The sequence below is a fragment of the Balaenoptera musculus genome, chromosome 4, assembly GCF_009873245.2.
Source record: "Balaenoptera musculus isolate JJ_BM4_2016_0621 chromosome 4, mBalMus1.pri.v3, whole genome shotgun sequence".
NCBI lineage: Eukaryota > Metazoa > Chordata > Mammalia > Artiodactyla > Balaenopteridae > Balaenoptera > Balaenoptera musculus.
Genome location: NC_045788.1, coordinates 99,079,298 through 99,105,003, shown reverse-complemented (window position 1 = coordinate 99,105,003; position 25,706 = coordinate 99,079,298). Strand labels below are relative to the sequence as shown.

Here is a 25,706-nt window from a genome sequence, read left to right as displayed (position 1 = left end):
GATGAAGATCTCTGGGAGAGCTCCCACCAGTTGATTTTACATGGGGCCGGGAGGTCTCTGGTGGTCAAGTGTCCTGAACTCGGCTCTCCCACCTCAGAGGCTCAGGCCTGATAACAGGCTGGAGCACCAAGACCCTGTCAGCCACACGGCTTCTGAAATATAGTCATGTTCTCCATTTAATTTGCAGCTCCTTGTAGAAAAATGATCAGCCAACAATAAAGACTGCACCCGGGCAGCGCTCTCTGTCTCTGTCTGTCTCTCTGACTCACTTTCCCTCTCTCTCTGTATACAGTCCAGATGTCTCAGTAACCCCTTACTATCGCAAGGCTGTGTCCTTAAGGCAGCTTCTGGCATGGAGGAGGCAAGCAGAATGCCGACTCTCATTGATGGAGCCAAATTCTCCTAAGACCTTAAACTCTTTCCTAGATGTGAATCAGTTAACTTTCAAATCTTATTTGGGCCAGGAGAAGTGACTGGCTGACTCCAGTTTAGTCTAGTACCATCCAATTTATTGTTAAGAGTTGGTGGTTTTTATTGTTGTTTTTAACATAATCTGACTCCAAAACAAATTTTATCAACTGGGATTTCCTCTTCACATGTAAATACTCCAGTAAAACAAATTAAATGTAATGTACACAATGGGAAATAAAATCCTTGAATAGGTGTCAATGCCACGGTTTGTCTCCAGAATGATTCTACCAACCTGCCCTCCTAGCGATTTTCTTCTCTTTATCCGAGGTGAATCTGTGCTGAGGTTGCCTGTGTGTCTTTCTTGCATGGAGTCCTCTTCTGAGTGTAGAGAAAAGGAAGTCTGGTCCGTGTCAGTTGTACTGTCATGGTAACAACCATCAAAGGCCATGGCTTGAGCTGCATCAATACTGTACATTCCAGAAATCTGACAAAAAAACTTTTGTTAGTTAGTCATGAATATGGTTTTAGGAGTTGGAATTACAGTAAAAATCTAAACAATCAGATTTTAAAAATAGTTTTAATAAATACTAGAATGTTTGCTTATTTTAAAGAATAGAATTCTGGTTTTGCTTCTGGTGTCTGATTAAAAGTCATTTTCATAATAAATGGAAAACATCATCTTAGACATCCATTTTTAATAGGGATTTAGAGAGAGAGATATTTGAGCATTATACAAGTAAATGTATCACAACTATAATTGTCAACGTTTCCTAATTTAGTCCAGGCCTGACAGACTGTTACAGTCAATGTTTTTTTCCACAAAAGGGAACATTGTTTCAAGTTTTCCTCTTTGTTTCTGAGTAGTATGAATTGTTTGCCCTAAGTTTGTGAGTTGAAATTGAATATGATTTATCAGAAGAGCAATATAAGCCAATTGGACTTGTTTTTCAATGTATTTTTCCTCTTTAGAGAAAACATGCCTAATCAGTGTGGGTTTTTTGCCCCAAAACAGAACAATATCATCTGGTGATCCATTTTTGCTTGAATTTGGGGTGGAGATAGGGAATGATTTTAGCTGCTCTTTTAAAATGCAAATTGACCAAGCCTTCCCACTTTTGCTGAAAAGTACCTTTAAATGATACTAACATAGCTCAATTAAACAACTTGAAATTGGTGTATTTTTTTGAAGGAGTGAGTTATCAATGCTTTCTGGCTCCATTGCTTGACTGAATCTAAACCATTGTTTTTCTTTAAGGTTTTACTCTGCAGGAGATAGTGGTTCTCCCTGATACATAGCTGTGTCTAGGAAGCAGCTGTTACTAATTGCTTTCTGAGAAAACAAAATTTCTTTTTGATCTCTAGGGAAGTTAAAAAAGGAACAAATATGGACAGGCTACTACTGGTTGAAAGTATTCATAGTTCAAATTGGAGGCTGCAGAGTAAATTCTGCCAAAACGTGTATTTGGTTCAATACTGACTCAAAAACCTAATATTTTACTGAATTCAAGAGACATAAGGACTATTTTGTGCAGTCAGTAAACTAACCAGGGACCATACTCGAATTATGTTGTCCCTTTTAGTTTTAGTTGTAGAAACTTTTCATAGTAAAATGAAAATGGGTAAAATAAACATGAAACAACATTGAGACTGAATTACTAACCAATAGCCAATAATAACACTAATAATATATCCAACTCTGGATCTGAGGATAGAATAACTATGTACTGTCTCCTTGGTTTTGCTAGCCCCTCAGAACACTGCTGAGTCATCCCACTGGACATCCACACTTTTAACAAAAATGTCATTAGTATGTTAAAAAAGACATAATCTTCTTTGAAAAACAATGGTACCATTTTCTTTCTCCATTATGATAATTTAGATCTATAAAATTGGTTAAACTTTGCAGTGCACAATTTACCATAGGCTGCTAATGTCCACAAGTTTGTAAGTTGGTTGTTCCAATAGAAGCAGTTTTAGAACTGGTCTTTAATTTTTCACTCCAGCTTACAAATAAGCACAAAGCTAAGGCATATTATATCTAAAGTATAGATCTGATGGTTTTAGACTGAGTTCTAAGTCCTAGAATTAGGAAAACATTTGGATGAAGAATAAGAAAGAAAATAGCTTCCTTTCTCCTTTCTGGGCAATGGTCAATGCTAGGGACAAATTTTCCATGGACCTTGCTGTTCTCCCATCTCTTGGTATCTGGGGGTGGTTGGGACAGGTGTGTGATGGTGGTGATGGTGGTGTTGGGAGGAAATGAGCTTTGCTTAACTTCATGATTTCATAGGGAGGAACTCCATAGCCTAACATTCCTGGTCTTTCTCATCATCCCTCAATCACTCTACCCTAGGGGTTTGGAAGAAGGAACTGGCACGTGTGGTTTTAGTCCTTTTGGAGTCACTTTAGGATCTGCATTGGTGTCCAGGTTCGTTTTCTGCAATGAGGTATAGGAGACTGTCCTCACAGGGGAATCCTGAATTGTCTAGTTTCGCCAGTGACCAAGAGAGTAAGTACACTGAATACAGCGATGAAATATTAGTGGGACCCCCTGCTCACAGATCTAAGGCAATTTCTCCAAACTGCTTTACCAATAACAAAGGTAACATTATCACATCCATCAGTCTGGCTCCTACATCTCTCTCTCTCTCTCAAACTGGTTTCCCAACTCACATACAGAGGGGAGAGGTATCATTGATTAGCCCCCAAACCTACAGACATATCTTTCTTCCCTGCATCTCACCAGAGCATCCCACCCCTTTAAAGATCTCTCATGTCAAACAGCCTGTTCCCACTATCCCTATCAAAACTGCTACTCCTTCAGAGCATATGCTCTGGGCACTAATCACAATAAGAACATAACATTTGTGTAGCACTTTATAGTATGCAAAAATGTTAAATGCGTTTATTATATCATTTGATCTTCACAACAGCTCTGTGAGGTAATAGGGAAGAAATTCCACTATTTTGCAAATGCAGAATGAGGTTTAGGAGACAGCCTGGCACACAGAGCTAGGATATTAGGTTTGGCATCACTTCTGACTCCAAATCTGTGCTCTTTCATTTGTACCACAAACATATGAAGGGCAAGTAGGACATTTCTTTGAGATAATTGCACCTTTGAAGGAGAATGCATAGAATGGTGGTTTCCAGAGGTTGGGAGGAGGGGGAAATGGGGAGTCGTTTAATGGGTACAGAGTTTCAATCTTGCAAGGTGAACACTTTCTGGAGATTGGTTGTATGGCAATGTGTATACTCTTAATACTATGAAACTGTACACTTAAAAACAATTAAGATGGCAAGTTCTACGTTATGTATATTTTACTACAATTGAAAATAAAAAATAATTTTTAAAGTGAACAATGCTTATTAATTCAAAAGAATATCTTCTGGGGTACACAGAAGATTGTGAACAACCCGATCAAGTGAAAAAGACATGCAGGTAGTGTGAGCACATGTGTTTTGTGGTGGGGTGGGTGGAGGTGAGGAGTCAAAGGACTGGATAGTGGCGGCCGAAATTACTACAGTGCCTCTGTCTTGGGTTCACCACTCCCCACATGAAAACAAAACAAAACAAAATAAAGCAAGAACAAAATTCTTCTCGTCATCACACATTTCTCTCTTTCACTTCACAGCTTATATCTAATCATTGCTATTCACGGTGTGGCTACGGATTGGCAGCAGCCGGGGCTTAGAAATGCAGACCCTCAGCTCCCACCCCAGACCTACTGAACGAAAATCTTAACAAATCCCAGGTGATGCGTACATGCCGATTACTGCATACTCGTCTAAAAGCTCCTGATTTTCTCATGCCTGCCTAGCGGTCACTGTGGGTATGTACGTGACAGAGACTCATACTTCCATGCTGTCAACAAAAGAAACTAAAGCATCTGCAATGAAGCAAAATCAGTTTCTATGACAGCTTTGACTCAAAGGATATGAAATAAAAGACTGAAGTAGCATTACAGGAGATCTGAACTGCGATTGCAGCTCTGTTGGCTGTGGATCTCTTGGCAGATCACTTTACGTCACTAAAACTCTGCTGCTTCAGTTTAAAAACAGAGGTAATCATCTCCGCAAGGCCTACATCATGGAGTTGATATGAGGGTTCAGTTCGAGAAGAGGATATAAAAATGCTCTGAAAAGTATGAAATACTCTCACTAGAAGTATAAAAAATATTAAATAATGTTTTGGATGTGTATAAGTACTCATTATAAGAATTCCTTAAATGAGTGTGAATATATCACATTAAAATTGCACATATATATATACACATATACACACACACATATATATAGCAAACAAATTAATTTGATCAGTTAGGTTTCTGAAGTAAAATATCATGTGTCAGTTCTCATAATAACAGGAAGTTGGTGCCCCACCCCTTTGTGAAATGAAGCAGGTAGAGAGCAATCTATCCAGATTGATAAAGTAATGTCACAAGAAACATGTGATAACATTTAGGGCCCAGAACGCACCTTATTCCCAGTACACTGTGAAGAGAAGAACCTTCCCTCATGCTCTCCCACTCTCCCCAGTGACTAGGAAAGAAAAATAAATCCTAGCTCTTGGGGGAGAGCTATCATTGATTGGTTGAGAGCACAGCCTTTGGAGTCAGGGTGCTCCAGATGCAAATCCTGATTCCTCTTAAGCTGTGGGGCCTTGGTCAAGTTACTCTCCCATCTGTTCCTATTTCACCTCCGTAAAACGAAGGTGATAAAGTACCAACCTCTTGGGGTTACTTTGAGAATTAAAAGACATAATATGTTGGATGGTTAGCACAAAGCCAATATATAAGAAACACTCATTAAATGTTAGCTATTATTATTATCATCATCATCATCTACTTGAAAGGATGTGATTTGTACATCAACCCCTTCTTTTCAAGGGTTAGAGTCAGTGGAGGGGAGCACACTGAGAGAAGTTCCTCACATAGAAAATCTCTTGGCAAAGGTGAATGAGGATGCTGAGGAAACCAACCAGCACAGAGCAGAAAGAATAAAGTTCAATATCAAATTGTCATCACCCCATAAACTTGCATCTTGCCAAGGCACATGGACTTCATACAAGGGTTGCAATGCTGTCAGGAGAGGGCATAGATGAGGATAGTCTTTTTCACATTCCAGAAAGGATACAACAGTCAAAACAAGGCAATACCTTCCCTGTCTTCTTGAATTGTTTCCTCTCTTTCACTGTGGTGAGGTAGTTCACGGCTGTGTACTCAAGGACTGACAGGAAGACAAAGAGGGAGCTAACCCACAGGTACACGTCCACGGCCTTGACGTAGGACACCTGGGGCATGGAGGCACTCACCCCAGAGAGGATCGTGGACATGGTCAGCACCGTGGTGATTCCTGCCATTTGAGAACAGTGATGAGTTCAGTGACATAACCATTCAGCTCCAGGTGCTGGTGCTAGATGACACCAGGGGATACATTTCCAGATTGATACAGATTGATACCTGGTGATCAAAGGTGTGTGTGTGGGGGGCAGAATCCCAGCATGTTAACCTAGTACACAGCTTGAGCCTAAGCAAGAAACTCTCCTTGGATTTCTCTTTCCATCTCTTTTTCTCACCCTCATCCCCATTGTCTGTGACGTTTCCTTCCCTCCAGCTAAGGTCTCCACGGAGTCAGACCTGTCTTTAAGGATCGATTGCTTCCCACCCTCAATTGGGCCTCTTTTAACCATCCCAGGAAGGTAATAATGTATTCAAGATTTAAAAATTCTTCTGAGAAAGAAATTCTAAAACCATTTCCACTACCCTTCCCCATCATTTCACAACTTTTACTGTTCAGAAAGCGTCTTCATGTCAATCTTTAATCTATCATTTGTCAGGGAGTGATATTTAGTAGCATTAAAGATTGCTTTCTCTGTATTTCTCTTTCATATAGAATACTTACAAGCCATCGTTATTGGTATCACTTTGCCCCTTGTTACTGAAACTACAATTCAGTTGAGATTCAGAACGGAAGTGTGTTAGTGGAGGCTGGGTTCAGTGTAAATATTTACTAAGCAACTGCTAAATGCCACTTACTTTTTGCCCCTCCCCTCCCTTTCCCTTGTTGTCCAGTACTCCCACCGCTTTCCTTCTCTTCCCTTCCTCTCCCTGATCACTGCCTTCCCCTTCCCTTTCCTTTTCTTCTCTTCCTTTCCCTTCTTTAATCCCTGCCATGGGCGTCAGAGGTAACGGTATCAATGTTCTGGGGGACAATGGAGAAAGAAGTGACTGAGATTTCCTTAATAAAATGCCAGCCTTGGCGAAGGCTATTCTGTGTCTACACTAATTTCTCAGAGGCATACTGCAAGAGTACTGCCTGGAGAGAAAGTAAAGTATTGTAAATATTTGAAATGTACACTGGCTGGCATGGTTTTATTTATTAACTTCCCACCAGGGAAGTGCAAATGGAATCCTTAATGATTTTTATAAGTTGTGAGGACATTTTAATGTCAACAGACAGAGTCCTGAACAGCAGGAAGAGCACTGCGATTTACTCCTAAATGTACAGACACAGCACGTGGACAGCTTTCACCCACACATTTCTACCTTTTCAACAAATTCTATAATTCTGCAAGGTTCTCATTTGAGGGAGGCCCATATCAAAGACAATGACAGTGCTACAGAGCTATTCGATTTCAAATTAAGTTTTTCCTTTGGACGATCAAAACCAATGCAATTTGGCAATTTGATAGTCACCATAGGAGGGCCTGGAATCTCGCCTTCACACTGATTTGAACTCCAGAATAAGAAACCTAAAAGCTTCTCTAGCACTTACCATTAAATGCAGGCCACTGACCCATTGAGTCTCAGGTTTCCCCAACAATGGTAATATCAATAATCTGCGTATCAGTGGATGCTGCTTGCATTCCTTGCTACATAAACATGGAGATGTGAAATTTTTATTAATGGATCAGGTGTATGTATAGCTGAAGCTGAGATTAATAAATAAAACTTGCTTGCCTTTATTGAATGTTTACCCACCACAAACCTAGGTAAATATCAGCCACATGTTGCAGAAAAGAAGTATGAGTGGAGAGTGGCTAATTAGCCTGAGTTTGGTCAGGAGCAGGACTGAAACCTTTCTCTCTGAGTGTAGAACCCATGCTTTTTTCATGCAAACCTGTGGCCTCTCATTCTGAACCTGTAGAGGAAATTTCCTTTTGTTTTTAAGATTGTAAACCAATTTCTATATATGGAGTATCTCTGAGACAAGATGCTGTAAAAGTGAGCGTAGAATTATGTCAGGAAGCATGAAGGTACTTTGTGCTTTACAAGAGGCCAGAAGTCTTATTCCTGTCAGGATTTCCCTGGTAAAACTGTGAAAACTGTGAAAATCCTAAATGAACATTCCTATTTAGGAATGTTTACCTCATTTGTTCAAAAATTTTTAAATGTTTTCTCTTACTGGTTTTCTAAGATATGGAAGATAGAACTTGAATTTTTTTCAATGAACAGTAACATGAAGCTTAATGGATAAAATAAGGGTTTGGAAAAACACACAAATACATGCTCTTGTCATGTATTTTAAATTGATGACTGTTGGGTCAATAAAAGGGAATTGCATTATCTATATTTGCCAGACAGCAATAAACTAGTAGTCATTTTCTTTAGAAGGGTGCTTAGTCCAACTAATTTATGGTAGCTTTATTTATTTTTAAATCAGCATTCTAGACTTTCTTCTTTAAAAGGAGCAAACAAAGAGAGAGAAAGAGAGAGGGAGAGACAGGGAGACTGGGGAGAAGGGAATGTTGAGTACAGGGAGTAAGGGGTGAGAAAACTGATATCTAAATTCCTAAAGCAATAGGACTTGGAGTGAGGAGTATTACAGCTACATTAACCACACTTACTTTGTCTTGAGCCACCCCTTAGAAATACATTAACCTTGACAAACTGTATTCCTTCCAAGCCCATTAAAGTTAACATCGCAATAAAGGAGTTTTGAATTATATGAAGTGACCATTTAGTCAAAGAAAGGTCCTGTGTTGGGATTAGAGAATTATTTTCCCACCTACTGAAATTGCTATGCATAGTTAGGAAAGCGTTAAGAGGCAATACTTAGTCTGGCCTCTGGGACTCAACTTCCCTGAGCCTTGCAGTTTCACTCACCATATTAATTCTTCAGGACACATATGAGATCCAAAGAGCCCTGCAGTTAGGGGAGAATTATTCATCTATCTTTGTGTTTCATTGGCTATTTTTTGCCATATATGATGGAGAGGTTCATTGACCTGTGTGAAAGCAGTAGGGCCTGCAGACGTCACTTAGAACTGTTGAGTCAGTTCACCCCTTCAGTGGCTGTGTGGTGGGGAGCTCTTTTGAAGGAATAGGTGTCTACATTCATCTTTAAATGAGTAAAAACATTTTCCCTGTAGGCTTAGGCAGAAGAAAAATATTAAGTGATGTGAGGGAGAGAAATATAGGCTAGATATCCAAATACCACCCTATGGCCAGAAAGTAACAACCATTATTCCACAAAGGTGGTGCCAGAGTCCATGGCACAGAAGTTCTCGTTACTTCTATAATGGTAAAATGAATAGCTCCTAAGTATTTACTTTTCCAGGTATATGGGATATCCCCGTTAGACATTTTTCTTTATGAATGACTACATGCCTGAAAGTGTTAGTTGCCTTTCTCTGCCATGTTTATTTCCTGATAAATGACCCCATTACTTCATACATTGTACATGAATGGCATACCCAGCAGAGGGGTCAAAACAGGAATGATGGAGGCAAGGAAAGAAGGAGGGAGATAGAAAGGAGAGGAGAACCCTCCATGAGGGTTAAAACATCCTTGAACAGCTCGTAATAGTCTCACACCAAATCGAATAGAAACATAGAATGGTATTTTAGCCCATTACACATTCCAAGTTATGACAGCTATTATCTCTTATGAGAAGTGCCTAATCACAATTGATACTTTTGTGCTGTTCAGCTTCCATTGTTCTTTATCTGAAACATGACAAATGTGGAAGGGTCTTAACCAGCAAATGATTCATCCTCAATCAGCAAATGAACCCAAATGTGGAAGAGTCTTAATGAGCAATGAATCATCATTGTTTTCAGTTAGTAGCTAAAATATAGTTATTAAAAACATGGTGGGCTAAATACTGGTAGTTTAACAACTATGTATTGAGCACAAAATATGTGCAGGACACCGTGCCAGTCACGTAGGGACAAAAAAGAGGATAATAATGATCCTGGTCCTTAAGAAACTCATATTCTAATACAGGAGACAAGATGAGCTACCAACCCATCCCATAGCTGAACATGAAATAGAGGAAGTAGGGGTCTCAGGAGAGATACAGAGTGCTATGTGGTCCAAAGATGGGAGAGACCATATCTGCCTGGAACCATCAGTAAAGGCTTCTGGCTGTATAGAAATGGCTGAATTTGACAGAGAAAGACAGGTAGGGAGGGCATTCTAGGCAGAGTGAGAGCCAGAACAAATGTATAGAGGTGAGATAAGCGGATAGGCATGAGGGCCTGTTTGAGAACATTGATCATTCAAATTGGTTGAAGCTTATTAGGGCTAGTATGTTGGGGCAGGAGTATGATTGAAAATTTAGCAAATAAAAATACAGAACACTCAGTTATATTTCAATTTCAGATGAACAATGAACAGTGTTTTAGTATCAGTATGTCCCATACAATATTTGGGATATACTTATACGAAAACATTATTTGGTGCTTATCTAAAATACAGATTTAAGCAAGTGTCCTGTATTTTATCTGGCACCCCTCAAGGGGCACCTTGGATTCCAAGTTGAGTGTATTCACTCCAATGGCATTTGAGATGAGAGTATTGTGATCACATTTGCATTTTAGAGATATCACTCTGGTCATAGGGTTGAACTGGGGCAAGAAGAGCAGGAGGTGAAGTAAGCTATTACAAGGCGTCTGCAAGCCCAAACTACATCTTTGTGCAAATTAGTAAGAGGTGCCCCTTCCTCTGGAGGACGTCACCCCAAACCATGTCCCATGGAGCTTGGGCTGGATTTCTGCTCTCTACTCCTCACTGGGTGCACTGAAAAATTAGGAGTTTGGGATTAACAGATACACACTACTGTATATAAAATAGATAAACAGCAAGGACCTACTATATAGCACAGGTTACTATACATAATATCTTGCAATAACCTGTGATGCGAAGGAATCTGAATCACTTTGCTGTACACCTGAAACTAACACAACATTGTAAATCAACTATACATCAATAAAAAAAAATTTTTTTAAAACAGAGGGCAAAGTATCTTAGAAAGAACTTGAAGGTGGTAGGGAGGAAAAGCCTGAGAGGATAGCAGTGTTCTAGGAATACTACAGTTCTCTTAAAAAGAAGGAGAGGGACACTTCTGATTTGTATATTATTTTACATAAATCTGCATAGCAATTTCCTAACCCTGAGGAATCAGATGTAGAAGCATAGAATTTCAGGGGCGACTTAAATGGATTTCAGTGTTCTCCATTCACCCCACCCTGCCCTGGAACCAGCTTTTACTGTTGTCATTTTCAAAGTATAAGAGTTGAGCAGTCAGCTTCAGGGATCCCATTGAAAATCATATCCATAAACCTTTAGAGACTGAATGCCCTTCTCATTCTGTCTCGAGGGCGGGAAATAGGCCTTTAGTCTCCTCTTTTGGGTCTACACTGCCCTACTGCCCTACTGAGGTCAGGGCCAGGCTGCTCTGATGTGAAGGAACAGCCACAATAATTTAATTACTCATTCAGATAGTATGTTTCCTCTTGAAGACATTCAAGCCTCAAATGCTTGTAGATTGAAGCTTTTAATAGGCGAAAGAGGTGAACAAATTATTAACATTAATGACAATTTATGTCTTTCAAATGATCTTTTGAAGTATGCATATAATTTGTGAACATTAACTTAGAAATCACCCTTTCTGGAATGAATTGTGTGATAATTACAATGATTATGAACCACTTATGACTAATGAACCACTAATGCTCTAGATAGAGCATTACAGGCGAAAGAACAAAATCAGCCAAAATGATAGATTTCTGCCCCAAACCAGCTAAGAAGGCAGGTGGGATTGACTCTTGGGTTCCCGTTAAGTAACACGTTATCTAAGTGCTTAGCTTGGCAACTCCATTTTGTAAGGACTCAATAACTGCTAAGTGGGTCTGAAATCAATCCCGTAAATCTGTATGTGTGACGGTGGCATATAACATATGTAGATAGAGGAGATAATATACCTGTTAATAAGGCTGGAAATGTTTCTCCACCTGAAATCTCTTGCCCACTAATGTGTCACCATACCTAAAATTCCACTGCAGCTGATTCTGATTTTAGCATTTAGATTACGCCCTAATTTCTAACTAGTGCTCATGTTTCCAAATTCAAACATCCCCCTCTCCAAGAAGTAATTTATTAAGGTACCAGTAGTATAGTGTGAATTGGTTTGAATTGAAATCTTCTGTGATGTACGGGTTTGTCAGGGAAAGTGAAATGAACTTGGGCAAGGGATAGGGAGGTCTTCAGTAACTATCCCTACTAAATCATCAGTCTCTTTCCCTCTCCACTTATCACCCTTTTTATTTACCTTCCTCGACATTTCTCCTATATTAACATTTCACAAAGGTGTGGAAAGACTTACCCAAGGAAACCCTTGCAGGAACAGCTCTCTGGTCAATCCAAAATGAAACCCAGGAAAGCATTACCATCAACACAGCCGGGAAATAGGTTTGCAGCACGAAGAAGAAAATATGCCTCCTTAGCACAAAGTTGATGAAAAGCCTATGGTACCAACCTATGAGAAAAAGCCAAAGTTTTCATCAGAACAGGCTTCTTCGTGGAAACCCCACATTTAGTGAAACAACCTGCTTCTTTAGACTCCAAGCTCTTAGGGAACATGGAACTTAACACACTCACCCTTGTTTACCCAGCATTGGCATAGGACCTGGGCCTGGCACTCCATCCATTGTTTGTTGAACTAACTGAACTGCAGTCTGTTTAATTATCTGACTCAAAGATACTCCTTTAAATTTCATACCTGCTGTTCAGGGATGAATGGTAATTACATTTTACGGGATGGCCTTTAAAGACCTTTCTCCAAAATACACTGTGTTTGCAGTGTTTCTGCAGGTGAGAAAGTCTTCAGTACATGGCTAATGACTGATGCAATAGCCAATAAACTATTTATTAGCTATAACAAATGAAATGAAATATTTTATGTGAAGGAAAAGATTCACAGTAGCTACTAGGTCACTGGATTCCAAGTTAGGATCCAGACAGCTAGGGATTCAAAGAAGAGCTAAAAGGCAGGGAGTGTCCATAAACTATTTTTTATTATTTCAAAGTTTCATGGGTACCATTAATTTATCTATGATAAATCTGCCAAAACGTAGCCAAATGATGTTCTTTTGCTTGTTGTTGGAATTATATAAACTCACGTTGGTAATATTGATTAATTTGTGCTGATCAAAAGTACAAATTGCAGTCACATCCACACACACATTTTGTTCAGGTTTCCCTTTTCACATTGGCTGCAAGGAAGTTTAAAGCCATATATTTGGACCATCTATAGGACTCTCTGAGTGCCATTCTCTAATAACCACATATTATAGTCTATAACATAACTTACCCTTGTTTTACATTTTTCTTTCTCACACATTTCTAATTTATATCATGCTTTATTTCACAATAGCTGTGATGTCAATCTTATTAAACCTTTTCTAAAATAAGGCAATGAATAATGAAATGATAAAAATGAAAGTATATCTTTTATAAATAAGTGGTAAGATTAATTTTTCTATGATAAATGCAGTTTACTTTGAGACAAAATTATTCAAATCACAGAGAGTATAGGTTAAAAAAAATAAAACTAAATCATAGATGTTGCAAAGTTGGAGAACTCTTCTACTTCCTCAGTAGTAATTTCTTAGGTAACCCAAGATGGCAAACCTATTTAGACAGATTAAGTAAATATTTAGGCACTTAGTCTAATATGTACACCTAGTCAATCCACACTGAATTGGCAGACTGCATGCCTAATATTCTACTCTTAATTAACTGCTGGTTACCCTTCTCCTTCCTACTTGTTCTGAGTTTCTCTCACCATCAGTTGATATGTTTCAGGAACACCAATTTCATTACCAAGGGTAATAAAAGATACACTACATAGTGTATTCTAAAGTCAAAATATACATTTTTTAAGCTACTCAATGTCTTGTATTACCCATGTCACAGCCCACTTCATTATGGTTTGCAATTGAGAATTTTGATTATGGTTGTAGAGTGGAATAATAGCATCTCTGACGTTATAGCTTCATATAATTATTGTGAGATTAAAAGAGATAAGGAAAAGCTGTGAAAGTACTTCATAAAGAAAGACATTAATGCATTGGTTTTAAGTCTTGAAATATATTTAGGTAACGAGGTCCTTTTTTTTTTTTATTTTAAAGATTTATTGATTGATTGCTATGTTGGGTCTTCGTGTCTGTGCGAGGGCTTTCTCTAGTTGCGGCAAGCGGGGGCCACTCTTCATCGCGGTGCGCGGCCCTCTCACTCTCGCGGCCTCTCTTGTTGCGGAGCACAGGCTCCAGACGCGCAGGCTCAGTAGTTGTGGCTCACGGGCCTAGTTGCTCCGCGGCATGTGGGATCTTCCCAGACCAGGGCTCGAACCCTTGTCCCCTGCAGTAGCAGACAGATTCTCAACCACTGCGCCACCAGGGAAGTCCGAGGTCGTTTCTTTACTCATAATTTTCTGAGGTTTTTTTTTTTTTTTTTTGCAACCGAGCAGGAGAAATGTTGCTCTGTCTTGCTGTTCTTCTGGGTAGGGGAGACTAGGGATGGTTTTGTTGTTGAAGCTGTAGCCAGGAAGAGCTCCCTTTACCAACCAGGAAAGGTAGTGTTGCTTTGGAAAGATGTGGAGCCCTCATTTTGGGTAGTGTAATAAATAGAGTGCGACTCCATTTTTCATATTTGACTTCTGATAACTTTCTAGCCCCACTTCCCCTTCTGTTCCACCCCTGGGCAAGCTAGGAGGAAAGCCAGATGTTCCCTCTTTGGCATTGGTGGGATGATCAGACCATGCAAACACTGCCCCATTTAAGGGAATCCTCACCCTAGCCCCACTTTCTAACCACCATAGAACCCCAAGTCAGGCACCCTTTGCTGTTCTCTCAGACATTTTCAGACCTGCTCAGGAGCCTGCCCTGCTCTCTCTAGAAAACCTCATTATGTGAGTAATAAATCTCTTTATACCCTTTTGGCATGTGTGTGGCATCACAATGACGTACTTGATTGATTGATTGATGATTGATTGATTCAGCTGCTATTTACTGAGCACCTATCATGCGCCAGGCACATTCGAGGTGAACAAGAGAATGGGGAAGAGATGGTGAACAAGGCAGACAGATCCCTGCACTCTTTCTAGTGAGGCACTCAGACAATAAGCCAGTCAAATAGAGATGTATTTCAGGATGTGGTTAGTGATGTGAAGACAAATGCACATGGGGAATGGTGAGGAGGGAAGTCTATTCTAGATAGGATGGCTAGGAAAGCATTCTTTGAGGAGATGATATTTGAACAAAGCTCTGAGCAAAATGAGGAAGCTGGTCATGAAAAGATCAGGGGAAAACATTCCAGGCAGAGAGGGAAAAGGCCAAAGCAGAAACCCTGCAGATGGAATAAGATGGGTGTGTTTGAAGACAAGCAAGATGTAGGGAGAGGGGGCACGGGTAGTTGGTGAGGTCAGAGCCTTAGGCAGAGAGAGATCATGTAGGGCCTTGCAGGCCACGGTGAGAAGCTTAAATTCTGTTGTAAGTTTGGTGGAAAAACACCAGAGGGTTTTGAACAGAGAAGAATTGTGCTGTTGATGTTTTCAAAAGAACACTCTGTCTGCTGTATTAAGAGTAGACTGCAGGGGCCGAGAGGAAGCAAGGCATCTAGTTAGAGGTGGTTATATGACGAAGACAGAAATCTGTACAGATGGTCCCTGACTTAAGACGATTTGACTTACAGTTTTTTGACTTTATGATGGTATGAAAGCAATACACATTCAGTAGAAACTGTACTTCCAATTTTGAATTTTGATCTTCTTCCCGGGCTGGCCATATGCTCTCGTGTGATGCTGGGCAGCCGCAGTGAACCAGCCCCCGGTCAGCCCCAGATCACGAGGGCAAACAACCGATACACTTACAACCATTCTGCACCCAGACAACCATTCTGTTTTTCACTTTCAGTACAGTATTCGATTAAATTACAGAAGATATTCAACACTTTATTATAAAATAGGATTTGAGTTAGATGAATAAGTGTTCTGAGCACATTAAAGGTAAGCTAGGCTACTTATGATATTTGGGAGGTTAGGTATATTAAATGCACTTCAACTTATGATGGACTTATTGGGAGGTAACTCCATCATAAGCTGAGGAACACCTGTATTGGAAAGGTAGAGGCGGCTGCCTATAAAAGAAGGATGATGTTACTGGCCAAATGGGATGCTTGTTTGGACTCGGGTCTTTCCACACGTACTTTGCAGACAGTAGATGCTCAATAAATGCTGATGAATTGTCCACATAAAATACTGTACCTGTGCTGCTATAGAAAGCAAATCCACTGTATGCACTGAATTCCTCGATGAAGAACTGAGAAAGCGAAATATGCTCGTCGGTATTTAGGGACTTGTTTCCATGTTTCCAGTACAGCATTAGATCCTCCTCATTGTAGGCATCTAAGACAAGAAAATAACATTCTTTTTATTGGAGTAAGCTCTTGTAAGTTCCATGAGGTCTATGACCATGTTTTATACAGTTCTGTATCCCTGGGGTCTGGTCCAATGTCATGGCTCTGAAATATATGTTTGCCAATAGACTTCACATCTTCAAAAAGAAAAAAAAAAACCTCCAAAAATTAGACCCCGATTACTGGCATAGTGTGGCAGCTTTTCTTGTGCCCATGTGACACATTAAAACTCTCCTAAAGGTGTTTCCATGTCTGTGTGCACCGTGATGTAACAGCAACGCCTTTCACTCACAGGTCTGATGCCAAGTCTTTAGGCCCCTTTAGTTTTGTAGCTCTATTGGATGAAATTCCAGAGTGAGCTGGGCTTGTACAGTATTTTCTTCTATAATCAGATACTATTATAGAGAGTTTCTAATGGATTTGGGGAGGAGCATCTATGTAGGAGACATCCATTGAGATTCCCAGCATTTTACCCACATTATGGAAAACTGCAGTCAGCTTTTAAGATATCATGTCAAAAATAGCTGGTGGGTCAAAGTAATTGACAGGGAGCTGGCTCAGATGCCCTCTGACAGGGCTTTGATTACGAGGTCTATGTCTAGAGCTGGGTTTTTCCAGGGAAACAAAGTATACTTAATGGAAGATTGGGATTCATACGGGAACATAAATGGCAGAGCTTTCTAAATCTGCCAGTCTCTGTTAATAGCGTTAGCAAGAATACAACTTTTTAGGGAGCTATTCCTTTAAAATCATTGTGGAAACTGCAAAATATGTAGTTATCAAAGCATTTTTTTCCTTGAATCTTCTGTCTTCTCATTTGAGAGACAATTTGCCATCATCATTCTCACTAAAAAACCAACCAACCAACCAACCAACAAGCTGATTTGGACAAATATATTTAACTTATATCAACATGTTTACATGCTTGTTAAGAGTATGCTTATTTATATGCAAGTATGTGACTGTGTGTTCAGACTACACATACTCCATAGGGAAGTAAAACTTACAGCTTTCCAGTTCAAGGGAACAGTTTTGAGTGTCAAGTGGAAACCTGCTGAAATCCATAAAGCACATTGCTGAAACAGTTATCCTATAGCAAGAATGAGAAAAAGAAAACTGCAGATCATTTAACCACATGGTCAAATAAGCAATGCAGCATTGAAGCTCTCTGACACTTTTGAGTGCCTTTCAAGACTAATGCAAAACAGGTGTTACCATCTTCTTTCCAAGTAACCCATAAGGAAGCAAACCCAGGAAGGTAGTTGATTTGCTTAAGACAGAGTTAATGAGTGAATTCCTGCCCTAATAATTGTTTCTGATCTCACCATTTCCTGCTTAGCTTCCTCTATATTTTCTGGCTCGGGTGTTTTCAGAAAAGCACACTTCAAAGTGAGAAGACTTTTAAATAGATTTAAATATTTTCTGCTTTCTGGAAGATCCAAACTTAAATAGTTTCCAGTAATAAAGAGCTGGAATGGTGGTATTAAAACCCTATGAGTAAAGGTTTCTTTCACAAAGCAAGTTTACCTGAGGAAATTATCTTTCCAGGAGTGAAGGGAAAGCCTGGAGCATTTTCAGTTATAGATCTACGTGCTATTAAGCACGTAATTCAGGTGCTATTAAGTTGAAAGGCTTGCATACTGATGAGGACTGTTTTTTCAAATTTTATGTCCTTTTAGCTTTTCCTGGCTTCAGGCAGAGGCTGTTGAACTTTGGTACCTGCAATAGCAGATCAGAGGTTCCTTAAAAGGCCCCTGAGCAAGTCTGCAAAAAACAAAGGCAACAGCTGCTCCTACCCATGGTGTCCCCAAGTTAATCAGAGGAGTAGAACCATTTCATCTGCCAGGGGTTGAATTCTACTCTCAATAGTCATGCAGCAAAATGCCAAGCCAGGAAGATGTCTGGATAACTTTGTTTCACAAAACATATTCATTTTGGCATCTTCCTTGTACTTTAAAGCTGGAAAGGACTTCTGACATCTTTGAATCTACTTCCTTCAGAGTACATAAGAATAAATTAACCACCAAGGAGATTAGGCAGGCACTATTAAAGAAAAAATTATTCATGATACTTGTTAAAGAATGGTAAGGCAGACTCTATTTAGGAGGGCTACTATAATTTTTTTTTTAATGGGTAAGAGAGATTGGGCTCAACTCCAAATATAATGAGTGGGAATTTATAGTGAAGGAAGAGGGAGTGGGGTGGAGGTGCGGAGGTCAGTGGATGAACAATTACCAAGAGGAAACAGGGCTTGGGGGATTCTGGCTAAATGGACCTAACAGGATTCTTGCTGAAGGGGGGCCAGGGTGATCAGATGTCAGCTGGGGGTTAGGGGGTGGATGAGGAACCTCATCAGATATGGAGGGTGATCAGATATTGAGAATGGGGGAGCAGGGCCTAGGTGAGAAGAGAGTTCAGAGGAGACTGAGTAGAATTTGGTCAAAGAGAGAATCTTTGTCAGTAGACGGTGTCAGAACCAAGCCTGAAATCAGGTGACTGTCTGGGCTTCGACTGGCTCTGCTGTCAGCTGAAACAGCTGTGCAGACAACAGTTTTGAGTCCTTCTGTGTTGGGGGATCTCCAAGACCAACCTCAGGTTCAATGTTTCACTAGAAGGATTCACAGAACTCATCAAAGCTGTCATACTAACAGTTAATGGTTCATTGCAATGAAAGGATACCAGTTAAAATCAGCAATGAAATAAGATGCATAGGGCAGGTTCCAGGAGAGACCAGGAGCAAGTTTCCAGCTGTCCTGTTCTAGTGGAGGTAAATGGACAGTGCTTATTTCTCCTAGCAATGATGTGTGACAACATGCACGGACAATTGCCAACCAGAGAAGCTACATAAGCTTTGGAGTCCAAAGTATATATTAACTGAGGGTTGGTCACATAGTTATGGCTGACCTTAGTCTTTAGCTCCTCCAGAGATCGAGTTGATACCGTGTGGCTCAAGGCCTCCGGGTAAACAAAGACATACTTATCAGGCAGGATATTCCAAGGGCTTGTAGGTTATTTCCCAGGAGCCAGGCAAGAGCTAAATCTTTCTTTGGAATGTGCAGGGTAAGGATAATCCACTGAGTTAATTCTCCAGTGGATATCGCCTCATCAAAATAATTAATTTAAATCAGTTGATTCCTTGGCCAGACGCTGCCATTCGGCTTCTGATTCTTAGTAACGCTTGATTCCAGTACTTATTAGAGTCCTATGTTACTTCTGATTTAAAAGTCCTATGGAAAGTAGTATTTTCCTTTAATTTCCTTTTTTTTTAAAAAAAGCATATGAAACGTCTGGTAAGAGCACCTTTGTACTAAAGTGAGCAAGGTGTTTTTAATGAACAGAAAGAATCTGTATTGGTTTCCAATTTCCATTGTAACAAATTACCATAAACTTGGTGGCTTAAAACCACAGAAATTTATTCTCTCACAGTTCTGGAGGCCAGAAGTCTGAAATTAGTATCACTGGACTGAAATCAAGGTGTTAGGAAGGCCCTGCTCCCTCCAGAGGCCCTAGGGGGGAAATTCATTCCTTGCTTCTCACAGCTCCTGGTAGTTGCCAGCATTCTGGGGCTGGTGGTTGCATCACTCCAATCTCTGTCTTCATGGTCACACTGCTTTCTACTCTTCCATGTGTGTCAAATCCTTCCTCTGCCTTTCTCTTACAAGGATACGGATGATTGCATTTAGGACCCATCCAGATAATCCAGAATAATTCCCCTATCTCAAGACCCTTTATTTAATCACATCTGCATAGATCCTTTTTTTTTTTTTTTTTGCCATATAAAATAACCTTCACAGGTTCCAGGGATTAGGACATGGATAACTTTTGGGAAGCTAATTTTTTTTTTTTTTCAGTTTACTACTGAATCTTTCTGGGATTTCTAAGACATAAAAAAAATGAATTGCTTGGATTTACCAAACATTTTTAGGATTACCTATGGTAAGCCACTCAGTAAACACAGGACTCAGGCTTAAAAACATATGGTATATTAAAGATGGAGGGATATTATAGCATAGTGTCAGAACAAATGTTTTAAATTAAAAATTTTTTTTCATTTTCAAAATTTTTTAAATGAAGAAACTAGGGGTAACTTGGATGATGACTATATATTCCTGTGAAAAATGAAGGAGATAGTTAACAAAATTATTTAGTTAATCCAAGATTCCAAGACTGCTTGCTGGGGTGCAGGGTTGGGTGGAGTTGGTGAGGAGGAAAAGTAGTTTTGTATACTTATAAAATTGTGGACCAGATTCTTAAGGATTTCCATAATTCAGCTCCACTCTGTCCAACCTTATTTCCTATCATTCTCCAATACATGCCCAGAGTGGGTACAGTTAGACTAGGAAACCATTCTTTAAAATCTGGAAGTTAGAACCAGGAAAAATCACATCTTCTGCTTGTGTCCCAAGCTCCAGCATTACTAAATACAGCAATATTGGGAGTTTAGCCTGAAGTGAGACCCATCAGCTTTGGTGTAGATGGTGCGGTATAAGGAAGCCAAAGGCAGTAGACAGCCCTCCTTACCTGACACTGAAGAGGACATTTCCATCGGGGTGTACACGCAGCATGATGTTCTCCACAGTTATATCATGGATGAAGGATCTTTTAGAATGGACAAAAAAGATATCAGGCACCCAAATCTTTTCGATTAATCTGTGATCAAAGGTCATGCTTTTGTTGGTTTTGCTGGGAAAGGCAAGTCTTTCATCTTTCCAGTAATGCCTGAGATAAAAAGTCATTGTAAAGTCCTAGGCAGAGAGAAAAAGAGACAAATCAAGGCCAGTAGGAATATGGTTCAGGATGACCAATCAATACTATTAGTCTTGACTGGTTTCCATGGGTGTTAGTGACCTGTCCGTGAATAGCTTATGTTTTCAGGTAGATTTAGAATGAAGCTACTGAGCTTCAGTCACAGAGCCCCTCCCTCACCTGGACTCTGGTGAATGTTGAGAATTTCTGAAAACCATCAAGTATTCAAGTTGGTGAAGGGAAACAGGTTATAACTGGGAAGCATTTCTACCTAAGCACTCTGGTAAATCACCTAAAGAGATCTCAAAAGAAAGGAACCTGAAACTCCATGGTCTGGTATTTTATTTTGCTTTTTTTCTCATTATAAATAAATATTCACTTTTGTGATTGGTTTTGTATCCACACATTTATATTGTTTTTGTTAAAGAAGCCCTCCCCAAGTTGAAAAAACTACAGTCCCACAAAAACCTGGACACAGCCTTTATTGGAGCTGTTAGTGGAAAGCATGTTTTCAGAGGTTCTGAAAAAGCAACAATGATCTCCCTCTTCTTGAGAGACAGAAAGAATGCCAGGAAATGGTGGTGCTGGAATTTTAGTGTGCAAAAGAATCACCTGTGAATTCGTTAAAATGGCACATTCCCCAGAAGCTAGTTCCCAGAGATTCTGATCCAGTATGGCTCAGGTATTTGAATTGTTAATGTGCATTCCAGTTGTAAGGAGGTAAGGATGAGGGGAAAAAGCTATATTAACATTATGTTAGCAGAAAAAAAAAAAAAAAGGTTAGTCAATAATTTGAGTTTTATTTGGCTCTCAGATACTACATTAAATATTTTGTTTGAACAGAAATTCTCCTATCTTCATCCAAGTCATTGGGTGTGGGCAATGACAACATGTTTTACCTTTCCCAAATGCTTACTTCATACTATCATTTATTTCCCAACAACACTCCTATTTTTCTTGAAATAACACGTATAATAGAACTTTGACATTTACTACACAAGCAAAGAACAAATCTCAGTAAACCACAAATAAGTCATCAAGTAATGATGAGCTCATTTGTTTTTCTTAGGATCAGAATAGAGGTACATTGTATTATTGCTCTGCGTTAATCTCGGAGCATTAGCCCTGTGTAATTTTGGATTGCTGTGAGGGTGAATAAATAGAATGGTTCATTCATTACTGTAACACTACTCCACAGGGAATCCTGTGGGTTACTGCATGGATTGCTTTAATGAGCATATATTTGGTTTTAGATGCTCAGTCTGAGCAGAAGGGCACTGGGCAAATACTGAGCCTATGAAGTCAAATGGCAGACATTGGTATATACATGTCAGTGGTACATCAGCATCACCACTAGTTGGCACTATCATGAGAAGCGGGCTGAAGAGCCTGTTTTGAGGAGAGCAGGACCAAACTAAAAGGGATCGAAAGTGAATTCAGGGTGGGACAAGGGAACATGGGAAAATGATAAATGAGAAGCAAAAGAAGCCAACACTGGAGGTCACTGATAATTTTTTCAAATTAGGCATGGAGAATGCAGACCAGTTTTTGCTGATACTGAATACTAAGGCTGAACTTATTCAGGAGAAAAGGATGAGGTCCAGTTTTGGGGGCTGTGGGGTAGACACAACGAGATTTTTAGATGCAGACTGGGTCATTCAGGTGTCACTTAGAGATTATGCCAGGAGAGGCGAAATGAGAGCCTGCTTCTGGAGCACAACAGGCTCAAGGGAATGTCACTAAAAGCCACTTTTGGTAAGGGAAAAGCCAACGCTTTCTAATCAAGGCATTTTTGAATAGTGGGTACTATTGGTGCTATTCCCTCTGGGAGTAGGGTGCTTAAAATGAAGGAAGTTTCATTTAAGGTTTGATATTGAACTGAAATAAATATTAAATTAGATAATGACAAGGACTAGAAGGACATTAACTGAAGACTGAAACCAGATGTTGGGCCATAGAAGATCTTGTTTAGACTTTTCTGGAATTTTTATGTGTCCTATAATTTTCATTTAGTTAGCATTTGGCTGGCAATGACTAGTTGAAGGAATCACTATAAATACAAATATTAAGTTTACATATGAAAAGATTATTTGCTCTTTCAATTTTAAGTAATTTATATTTTCTAGGTCCTGCTTCCTTAAGAGATCCCTACTTTATTCTCTCTCTTTCATCCTCTTCTTTTTTTAAAAAAATTATCTTTGTGGTAATTGCATATTAAAAATAATATGTAGAATCTAAATTTCAATACTTAATTCTATGAAAAACACTATATATAAGCCACAGTTCATATATCAAAAATACTTTTATTCTAAAAAAATCCCAAAGCAACTTTTGAAAATTTCACAAGAACACACATGTAAAAGGTTCCAGAAAAGGGAATAAAATGCAAGGATTAACATACATAACAATGTACATGAAATGACCAGATTAGATAAACAACAAACTAAATCTTTCCAGATGGAAAACGGAGTTTGAAAGTAATTCATATCTTCTCTATTCATGGAGGGGGTATTCCCTGGTTTTATTTTTATCACCCTCCAGCCCCCTGCAAAAACCAAGCTTCCATATTCAAAGTAGAAAATGAAAGACAATAAGCATTTGGCTAAGAGTTGCAACTTCAGATGACTCCCTGGACCAGGACCTGGCAGGAAACACCAATGAACAAAGCAGGAAAAACCTAAGAGGAAAGCCAGGCATGGGTTCCAGGGCAAACTGGAGGACACAGGCCCTATCTAATGGCATTCACAAACTGTCTAAAACTTGGGGGGAGGTAGGAACAAATCCAAAATTGAAACCACAACCAAAACCAAAACATGTTCAAAGCTGCATCCTACCTGTGCGTACCTGTTAGGGCCCTTGTCATTAATAGTTGCACATAGTGTAATGTTGATAGGAAACAAAAGAAAGACAACTACAGGAGATGATGGAAAAGACAACACAACTGAAGAGAACAAAATTAGATGGAAAGAGTGATTCAAATATAAGAATATACATCACGTAGGTAAGAACAAGGAAATGGACATTGAAAATTTGAAACTACAACGCACTTTTTATTTGGCATAGAAAAATATACTAAAATGGGCTACACAAAGCTCTGAGACATTAACAAATTAACAGAATAGTAGTAGGTAAAAAGGAATTACATCAATAATGTATATGTTTGTGCAAGTAAATATTATTCTTAAAGTACCTGAAAAAAACTTAAAATTACTTAAATGAAACACAACTCTGGTAATTATGTAGACTTGGTAGTTCTAAAGTGGGAGTAGAGAAAATGAAATGGAAAAATTACGGTAGGGGATATTAAAACATAAAAATAACTAAAATGGTAAAACCGGGTTGGGGGAATGGGGAAGAGGAAACAAAAGAGCATAGCATATAAAATGGCAAAGGAAACAGAAAAAGGCTAAAAGGAAGGCTGAAGATGATAATAATCAATCAGTTTAAAGTTTTAAGGGATGGTGGTTTGCAAGTACTACTCCATAAAAATGGCAAATATTTCAGTGCAAAAATAAAATAAGGGCAGTCTCTTCTGGATTTCTAGAAACTATAAGGGAATGGACAAACTTTTCTTAATTTAAATTTTTAGTCCTATGAGTTTAAAAAATCCTTTGTTCCCTGCTATTGTTTGTCTACAGATAAGCAAAGTTAGTATTAACTGAAAAATCTGGAAGCATTCTATCAACCCAGATTCAGGTGTTTATCATTTTGTGGGTAAGGACTCATGGTTGTGACTTCATATTTCACATATATTATGATCACCCTTTCTTCTTGTGCAATTGTTTCTGGTTCGTGTCACATAGCTAAATATATCATGTGCTTCAGTGCTCCACCACTGTAAAGCCATTAGAAGGAAAAGAGAAGAGGAGGAAAGGAATGAGAATTTTAATCAGATGTAGAAAGAAGTGGATAGAAGAGAGTAAAGCAACTTCAGCATTATTAAGCAAAGGAGGAAAAATAAGTAACATATATAATTAAGATGATTTATTAAAACACCAGTGACACTATTGACACTATTGAGACTCTATCCTTTCAGAAAAAGTATCTCATGGAGAAACTTACCATGTTAATCTCTGAAATGCTGTCAATGCTTTCAACCTGGACATCTATACCCACTGGCACTGGAGATCCTTCAGAAAGAAGAATGGGTAATGTAACGAGGAATCAGGATTACTTTGGAAACATTTAAAGTGGAGAGAGATCAATGTTGCAAATGAATTATTTTTCGAGTTTTAACAATAAATCTCTCCATTGTCTATTGATATATTATTACACATTCAGGGAGTGGATGTAGTCATGGAGTTCATGACTTTGGTAAATATGGGAGCCTTTCCTCTCTTGCCAAAAATTCAGCCTTTTTCACCTGGGCAGTGCATGGCAGGCTAGAGGAACACACTGCTAGTACAGGCTACACAGGGATGCTGCACATTCAGAAGTGTCGCTTCCCAGATCATCAGTAACCACAGCCTGCATCTGGGATAAAGCAAACATCCTTCGAAATGTGTGGCTGAGAGTATTCTGAAAGTCAGAACTGGAGCAACTTCAGACAGACAAGTGCTGAGATTGGTGTGCAGTTGGGTCTCACAGAATCAGGCTCGTGCACCCAGAGAACAGACTGAGACCAAGACATTTCCTTGTTACACCTTACAAAGGGTTTCATCTGTTCCTGCGAGAGGGGATGCTGATGTTGATAACTTCGTTATTTAGTATTGTGTATGAACTTTGATGTATATATATGTTCAAATAGTTTGTATATTTATACATATAGTCTTCACATGTTTTCTTTCCATGGTGACCAATTCTCAAACTTTACAGTCCCGAGTTAAAAAATGCTTTCAACTATTGTTG

At 39.2% G+C, this 25,706-nt stretch overlaps 1 protein-coding gene across 1 annotated transcript in view; it reads right to left on the bottom strand.

The window, feature by feature from the left end:
* Positions 1–592: 592 nt before the first annotated feature.
* GABRR3 (gamma-aminobutyric acid type A receptor subunit rho3) overlaps positions 593–25,706 on the bottom strand; it is a 39,003-nt gene continuing 13,889 nt past the window's right edge. Inside the window, exons 3-9 of the mRNA XM_036851234.1 lie at positions 24,921–24,988; positions 20,634–20,857; positions 17,120–17,202; positions 15,961–16,101; positions 12,022–12,174; positions 5,570–5,766; positions 593–895 (exon numbers count right to left, since the gene is read on the bottom strand). Coding sequence (XP_036707129.1) covers positions 593–895; positions 5,570–5,766; positions 12,022–12,174; positions 15,961–16,101; positions 17,120–17,202; positions 20,634–20,857; positions 24,921–24,988 — 1,169 coding nt within the window. The remainder of the gene's footprint in view (positions 896–5,569; positions 5,767–12,021; positions 12,175–15,960; positions 16,102–17,119; positions 17,203–20,633; positions 20,858–24,920; positions 24,989–25,706) is intronic.